Source organism: Aulonocara sp. 'chitande type north' Nkhata Bay, linkage group LG5, assembly GCF_057382095.1.
Source record: "Aulonocara sp. 'chitande type north' Nkhata Bay isolate Kocher_YH1m ecotype deep benthic linkage group LG5, A_spYH_male_GT1.1, whole genome shotgun sequence".
NCBI classification, from domain to species: Eukaryota; Metazoa; Chordata; class Actinopteri; order Cichliformes; family Cichlidae; genus Aulonocara; species Aulonocara sp. 'chitande type north' Nkhata Bay.
The window spans coordinates 30,698,524-30,706,984 of NC_141348.1; the positions used below are offsets into that span (position 1 = coordinate 30,698,524).

The 8,461-nt window shown below is 42.0% G+C and overlaps 1 protein-coding gene across 1 annotated transcript; it reads right to left on the reverse strand.

The window, feature by feature from the left end:
• Positions 1 to 20: 20 nt before the first annotated feature.
• On the reverse strand, positions 21 to 8,461 carry LOC147330978 (deoxyribonuclease gamma-like). Its single transcript, XM_086294079.1, has 9 exons — positions 8,144 to 8,461; positions 7,151 to 7,239; positions 6,466 to 6,546; positions 6,024 to 6,136; positions 4,235 to 4,347; positions 3,303 to 3,460; positions 2,951 to 3,047; positions 1,668 to 1,740; positions 21 to 1,324 (listed from the first exon to the last, which is right to left on the reverse strand). The coding sequence occupies exons 1-9, from the start codon at positions 8,459 to 8,461 to the stop codon at positions 708 to 710; spliced, it is 1,659 nt and encodes a 552-aa protein (XP_086150205.1). The 3' UTR covers positions 21 to 707.

Below are 8,461 nucleotides of genomic sequence, written 5' to 3' on the forward strand. Positions count from 1 at the left end.
TGTAGCATAAACCTATTCGCTGGAACGTTAAGGACAATTTAATTACACAGCAAATTAAGACACGAGTAGGCAAAGTTTTTCATGTTTCTCGTGCACGGGAGAGAACTGGACAAACGCCGCTCCTTCGCTTGACCCCAGTTGCTCTCATCTTCTCCCCCGTAACACTGCTCTTTTATTGAGGTTACATGAATATGCATAGGTGCATTAACATACACACAAAGAGTACCTTGCCTGTGCGTTGTGTAAGTGTGTGTGTGTGGGGGGGTGGGGTCAGAGTGTGACCCCATAAACAACTTCCCTAACCCTGCTGGTTTGGAAGTCCAGCAGTTCATCTAAACAAAAGGCACTTAGACTAGAACAGATATAGACAGTTTATCCTACCATAAAACAATAAGAGAAGGTATGACCTCTCCCATGCTCCCAGAATGTGGGTGTGAATGCCAGAACACTGTGGAATGCACACCAAGCCTATGCAGACTGCCAAAGATCACACATCCTATCACTACACAATCGATTATACACCTCTAAGCATATATGGTTAAATATTTCTAAGCATAAATGACAATAAACAATATAAATCTAACACCCTGAATTAGAAAAAGAGTACAGCTCAAATGAGGTCAACCGACAGGGACAGCAGGTTATACTGCTGAACTCGTCCAACCCAAAACAAAAACAAACATAAACAAACAAACGCATCACAAACTTCACATCCTCAAACACAGAAACAACTTAGCCATCTTCCCGTCAATATCATTTTCATCCTCGTCATCATCATCTTCATCCTCATCCTCTTCATCCTCATCATCGTCGTCAGCTGGTTCCACATTCTTGGCGCCTTTGGCTCTGTAGGCAGCCACTTCCATCTCATATTTTTCCTTCAGTTTGGCGTACTTGGCCTCATAGGGGGTCTTTTCTGTGGTACTCATCTTTTTCCACATCTCACCAAACTTCTTGGCGATGTCAGTGATGGAGATCCCCGGGTTATCCGCCTTGATCTTTTCACGGTGTTCAGAGGTGAAGATCAAGAAAGCAGAAGGTGGCTTTTTGGGCGCGTTGGGGTCCTTCTTCTTCTTCTTGCCCTTCTTGGCACCTGCAGGTGGTACATAGGACTTCATCTCCTGGTCATACCGGCGCTTGTCATTCTTGGCCATCTCTTTGAACTTTGCCTTCTCCTCAGGTGACATGGACTTCCATTTTTCTGAGCACAGTTTGGAAACCTCTGTTAATATTACTTTGGCTCCTGGGTGCTTCTTCTTGTGCTCCTTATAGAAGTCCACAACAAAGAATGCGTAGGCGGGGGTTTTTCCTTTCAGCTTTTTGGCTGCAATTAATTTGTTCTAATTAATTAATTTTAAACATGTTTGCATGTATAAATATTTTCTTTGAGCAGAAAGTTCATATCACACTTTGAACATGTCAGGAAAAAACAAATTCTGCATCTAGTTGATTTTGAACTCACTCTCTGAACATGATCTGCATATATTCAACGTAAGCATATCTTTCTAACAAATGTCTAAAACGTGTGTAAGTTTTATTTTTTACATTTTTGGGAAAGATTAAAAAAAACATTTCTTAATAAGAATGAAAAACTGACTTCACAATTTTAACAGGTCTTGTAGTATTATGGTACATAAGCCTTGGATATGCATAAATATCCTGCTTACCGTTTCTTTCATCTGTCTCAACTATGGACTTCAACTCAACCTCCACTGGATAATGGTCACTCACTTTCAGAGCCTGCAAAAGAAACAAAATGTACTGATTAATAGTTTTTGAACAAATATCGAGGTCTAGCTGAATGTCCCCATGAATCAGCGGTTTGTGCATGGGGTATGTTGTCTGGGGTTGCTAGGGTCTTACAAAAGCAAAATGGTGTTGGGTGAGGGGCCAAGAGAGTGTTTCACAAAACCCTATGAGGACACACTCAAGGGACCAGTTTACCCTCCTGGGACAAGGTTAGGTCTGGGGTGAGAGCTTGATGCTGTGCACCTGGTGTGCAGGTTCAGCCTGAAGAGGCAAAACCTAATGACAGTGACATGATCCTGGGCCATGTTGGCCCAGCATTCTTAGTTTTCATGTGTTTTGGGTTTTGTTCTTTATGTATGCCGTGGTTTCTAGGTTGTTCTGTTAAGATGTTCCTTATTTGATTACCCCCCGTGTGCCCCTCTGTGTATCTGTGAGCCCTCGTTTCCCCTCCTTGTGTTTTATTCCATGTTTTCCCCAGCCTGTTATGTCTGTGCTCTCCTCAGGCTGTCTCTCTTTTCTCTCCAGCAATAAAGCTGTGTTTTTGAGTTCATTCCTGCCTCCGTGAGCTTGCGTTTGGGTCCTCATCCTGCCTGCACACAGCCGCAAACATGACAGACAGTATGGAAAGTATCCATACTGTCATAATGACAGTATGGATACTTTCCATACTGCAGTGGTTTACATTTTCAAAGACAATGAGCTGACAGGCCAAGGGTAGAGTCTTTGTCAAACCCAGGTCATAGAGTTACCAAGGACACTTGAAAAGAGTGACTGTAACACTGTTAATAATTTACCCTAAAGTTTTGTTTGTAAGAATAAAGGTCCGACGTCACTGAACTCTCTCTTTTTTTCTCCCCCTATAAAGACAAGTTGAAAGCTTGCTGATTTTCAACATATTTGTGGCCATTGATTGACGGCCTCTTAGGAATTTTAATTAAAGCCATAACACCATACCGCAGCTGTACTTTGGTACCGTCTTTAAGCAACCATGCCAGCTTTTACACACCGAGTTCTGTTTTTCATGTCCAGCTATTTCAGTGATCTTTAAACAGACTGAGTGATGTGACAAAAACACAATTATCTGCCTTATAATTTAGTGTCTAAAACCCTTCTGACTAATCATATTCTACGTGTGATATTGCAAATGAGGCAGAGAATATAAGAGTAATTCATTTGGTGAAAACCATTAATCAAAACAGACCTGCTCATCATCGAGATTAAACTCCTCCTTGAAGTTGAAGGCTTTTGCAGATTCTGGTTCCACAGCATTAAGCATGTCATCTCCATAGACCACGATCCTTAACACAGATAGGGAAAAAGGCTTATTTTAAAAACCCATAATACCAAATTTAAATACATAATTAGAAAAAAGCAAGAACATTTAGCACCACTCCATTTTAATGTGGCAAAACAAAAGAATCTACTCCTCCTTATTTCAGATAATTTGAAGAAACAGCGTGATGTGTTTATTTTCTTGCTGACGAACAGATCGATACCAGTCTCACGTCTGTCGATTCAAAATAAAGCTGCAGCCAGCACCTGCTATGCATTACCTGTCATAGGTGTTGGTGTTCTTGGTGCTTGTTGTAGTGTCGACGTTATCTCCAATCAGCCAGTGGAAGTTCTCGTCTTCACGAATGCGAATGGTCTTCATGTCACGGTTGGAAACGTACGAGCCGTCTGCATTGAAGTCACCCAAGATCATAATGTTCTGCAGCACAGACATGAAATATTTGCATTTGAGTGTTTTGCTTTAACTCCTCAATATATATTTGTTTTGTTTTCCCAGTTTAGTGGTTGGATTGGTTCATACGCCTTTTACTACACATCCATCCATCCATCCATCTTCATCCGCTTTGTCCGGGGCCGGGTCGCGGGGGCAGCAGCCTAAGCAAAGAGGCCCAGACCTCCCTCTCCCCAGCCACCTCCTCCAGCTTATCCGGGGGAATACCAAGGCGTTCCCAGGCCAGCCGAGAGATATAATCTCTCCAGCGTGTCCTGGGTCTGCCCCGGGGCCTCCTCCCGGTGGGACATGCCTGGAACACCTCACCCAGGAGGCGCCCAGGGGGCATCCTTGTCAGATGCCCGAACCACCTCAGCTGGCTCCTTTCGATGTGGAGCAGCAGCTGCTCTACTCTGAGCCCCTCCCGGATGGCCGAACTTCTCACCCTATCTCTAAGGGAGAGGCCAGCCACCCTTTGGAGGAAGCTCATTTCTGCCGCTTGTATCCGCGATCTCGTTCTTTTGGTCACTACCCACAGCTCGTGGCCATAGGTGAGGGTAGGGACGTAGATCGACCGGTAAATTGAGAGCTTCGCTTTTACACTCAGCTCCCTCTTCACCACGACGGACCGGTGCAGCGTCCGCATTACTACACAACTCTGTCAAAATCTACAAATTTTCACGAAAGTATGAATTCCTGCTTTCTCTGTTGTGCAACCAACCCAAGCTACAAAGCTTTAGACACTCTCTAACTTCTCCTTACATCAGTTTTCCATTTCGTCTTAATAATCTTGATGACATCGTATAGTTCATCGAGCTCCTCCACAGAGTCCGTTGGTTTGGTGTGAACTGGGATCATAACCAGGTCCTCCACAACTACAGCGAGAACACAAATACACACAGTTTACATCCATGACTCAGTAAAAGGGCTAGATGTTACAGTCCCTGATAATGCATTGCTTTAAATGGAGAGACTCTTGAGGGATCTCTGTTATGAGGAAAGGCAGCCCAGAAACTTTACCAGCAGCAAACATCGTTGTGTGCCTCAACTTTCGGTCTTTTACCCAGGCTAATCTGCCATTTTTTCTTCCTTGGTTAGGTTTAGGAATTAGAGATCTGATCTAGATTATCATATTAAAATTTGGGACACATTGTCAATTGTGGACCTTGGATTCATCGGGTGTTTTGGCCATTATCACTAAACACCCTCATCCAAGGAGGCCCTGCCAGGGTTGATCAGGCCCTGGAGTGTGTCACTGGTTTATGTTATTTCTCTTCTTTCTTCTGTTTAGTTTTCTACAGTTTATTTTCTGTCTATTCACTGCAACTGAGAAATAATACTTACCTCTTTAGCATTTATGGAGCCTCACTTCTTCAAAGGGATAGAAAAGGTGATAGAGAGAAGTAAGACAAGAGGGACAAGATAGGAGAGAGCAGAGAAGAGAGCTGGAAGGGGGGCTGGGGCTGGCTTTCCACACCTCCCCGCTGGATTGGGCTGTACGCTCTACCTCCCCACTGCCTCCCAGAAAAGGGAAGAAGAGCAGAGGGGAGAAGAGGAGAATATTTATTTTCTCTCGCAGTTAGCTGACTGCCTTAACTGCCCAAGTGATGTCAGCCCTTTTTAGGCATAGCCAGTGACTGGTCCTCTCAGCAGTGTCCTCTGATCCCAATCTCTCTAAGCAGTTTGGCTGTTGTACTGGCAACACAGCCCCTGCACCCCACTTCCACCTGGTGCACCTTGATCTTCCAGCCTGTGTCCTCTGCCTCAACTGCCAAGTTGGCATAGCGCAGCTTCTTCCGCTCAAATGCTTCCTCAATTGCTTCCTCCCATGGTACCGTCAGCTCAATGATGTACGCATGTTTTTGAGAGTTAGACCAAAGGACGAGGTCTGGTCGCAGAGTAGTTGTTACGATCTCTGTGGGAAAAATTAGCCTCTGATCCAAGTCCACTTGCATCTGCCAATCCCTGGCAGCCTTCAGCAGGCCCAGGTCCTGGGCTGAGGGGCTTGTCCTCGGCTTGTCTCCCTCCCGGACAAATGTTGATGAAAACTGATGCTCCTCTTGGTTCGTGAAAGGTTGAGCGTTGATGGATTTCCTTTTGCACTCAACTTTCTCGGCTAGACACCTGAGGACCTGGTTGTGAATTTGTGCTTGAGTGTATCTGGGACTGTACACAGGGGGCAGGACTACATTCAAGTCTTACTGATTATTTACATTAGTGTAAATTAGTTCAAATTATTGATTGCCTTTTAATAACATTTATGAAATAATTATATATTACTTAATTACCCTAAAGTTAAAACCAGCTGATTTTCTCTCCATACAAATACACACTTCCCCATAATGTGTAAACAGATTTAGATTATCACAGCTTTAAAAAAAAAAACCTGGACCAGAGACTCATCTGTACATCCAGGTTACATAAAGGTGCAGCCAACAGGAAGGCCACAGAAGACATAGTATCAGCTTTAAAGTGAGCTGTTACACTGATTACACACAAGCTTAACTCCCTGTTGATCCTTGCATTTGTTTCCATGACAAACATATCCTACCTGTATTGCTGCATCTTAATTTCAGGATGTAGGGGTCTCTGTTAATAACATCTTTTCCTGTTGTTGCCTCTTCATTAAACTGCTCATGGTTCACCAACGTAACCACATCACTTCTACACACACACACACACACACACACACACACACACACACACACACACACACACACACACACACACACACACACACACACACACACAGTGTGGATGTTAATAATATAGTCATCTCAACTCTGGCTCTGAGCAATGAAGCACTGTCCACCTGCTTCCGTTTGCATGGACAAGCCAATCTGAAGAAAGTTTGCTTAAAGCAAGAGGGCTTTAAGGAGCACTGCACCAAGGCCCGGCAGAACTGTGAAGCATGCAAAGCTGCTCTAGTGAGTTCAAGAATAAAAATTTGAAGCTGCAAATGAACAGGATGTGTGTTGTCAGTGAACTCTCACTTGTAGATGAACATGAACTGCTCCTTGTAGCGTGTACTGCCCAGACGATCACTGATGTTATAGGTGTATCCCTCGTGGACTCTGAGAAGATATAAGTTGAGAGAAATTTTGTATAATTCTTTAATTTTGGTCCATTAAATCATGTTATGTCCTCTGATTCTCTGAAAAGAATTGGTTCAGGATGAATGTGTAACGCTTTAGTGAAACATTACCTTTTCATTTAACACAAAAAGCAGGTCAAAGTTGAATTTTTTACATTCATTCAAACTTTATTTCCAAATTACAGTTTGCCTGACAATAAGATGAACATGACCAACAACATAAATTGTTAACATCAGCAGTTTTTAGTGTTGTCATTACAGCTGTCACGCTATCAGACTTTAATACATGATTATTGAAGCCGAAAGAATTCCTGATAATAATATTATTGCATAATACTATTATACAGATGCTGCCAATAAGTGTGCTATTTAAAAAAGGAAATGTACCATTGTGTTTATAATACACAAATAACTTCAGAAGTAACTGTGTAAATATTCTTTAATGTAATAATCCTTAAAAATCGTAATCATTTTTGGTTACCATGAGAAAATTGTTATTCTTTGGGCCACCATCATCATGCTTAAACACGAGCACCCTAAATGATAATAACAGCGATGATGCTGGAAACAAAGCATTTCCTTACTTGTTGAGTTCTTTCATGAAGATTTCTATGGACTCTCCGCTGGTGTCCACCACCTCCAGGATCAGAATGATGTCATATCGAGACACAATCTTTGAAACAGAGAGAAAAAAAAAGCTGAACTGATCAGATGCGTTACTACCTTAAAGATAATTGTTCAGTTAAGATTTAGCTCTTCCAGATATGTAAAATATAAACTGACATTTTTCTATGTTTTAAAAAAAAATACTTATGTAAATATTCTGAGTTGCAACAATAAAGCTGAAGAGGTATCAAAAAAAGACAGAGATGGGAACAATCAGAGAAATGCTGAGTGACTTAAATTGTGTGGTTATAGAGGTAATGGTGGTTCTGTGAATGAAGGGCAAGCTGCCACTGAGCGTGGTTACTTGAAGGGACAACAGGCCAGTGGATCCACGTTTAAATTAACACACCCTGATTGTGTGTTTGCTATTGTGGTTCCTAAACAGCCGACACTCAGGGCGGCTGACCTGTACAGTGGCTTGTTGACTAAATATGAAACAGATCTAATACAATAACAATAATAAAACATGGGTTTAAGCAAAGAATTGGAAATGTAACCTCATCACCAGAATAAAAGTAAAGTAAAAACCAGTGATTCAATGATACAGCAAGAAACCACAAGTCAAAATACAACTTACTCCATGTATTTCAGTATATTTTCAGATGCATATATAGGATTACATTTTTACTTAAACAGTGAGTCCTGATACTTATTTTACCACTTTGCAACTCAGCTATTTAATAGAAAGTTTTTATATAATACTTAATTACTTAAATACTTAATAATTGGTAGGAGGGCTGGACTACTTTTCTACATTGTTATCGTCCTCTGTCTTCTTTCCGTGACAAAAAGGCAAAGCTTACTATTTTGTCACATGATCAGACATTTTAATGAAAGCAGGAGCCAGACCTGCAGGTCATTTACAGTTTTGTAAGGTGAAAGTATGTGTGGGCTTTTATACTGGTTATTACCTTAGTCAGGATTTCGAGGACATCAGGGTCTGACACTTTCTTCTTTCCAAACTTCTTAATGTTAAAAGATGCTATTTTCATGATGGCTGCAAAAAGAGGACAAGCATAGCAATCAGAATTATTGTCTGAAGGCCAAGAAAAATTCCCAACAGATATTCCCATTTTTCCAAGTGGACCATTATTGCTTTTGCCATATTGGTCCACTTGATTGTCATAGTTTATTCGATCTACCCGAGCACCCAGCCCCGGACACTGAGAACCACCAACGGGTGGGAGCATCAGCCACTTGCAGCGAGCGTAGTTGGGGAAGATAGGCAT

Coding starts and splice junctions, on each gene's coding strand:
- LOC147330978 (XM_086294079.1), bottom strand. CDS start 8,461: ATGCCTATCTTCCCCAACTACGCTCGCTGCAAGTGGCTGATGCTCCCA. Junction 7,240..8,143: donor TCCTCGAAATCCTGACTAAG/GTAATAACCAGT, acceptor TCTGTTTCAAAG/ATTGTGTCTCGATATGACAT. Junction 3,048..3,302: donor AACACCAACACCTATGACAG/GTAATGCATAGC, acceptor ATCTGTGTTAAG/GATCGTGGTCTATGGAGATG.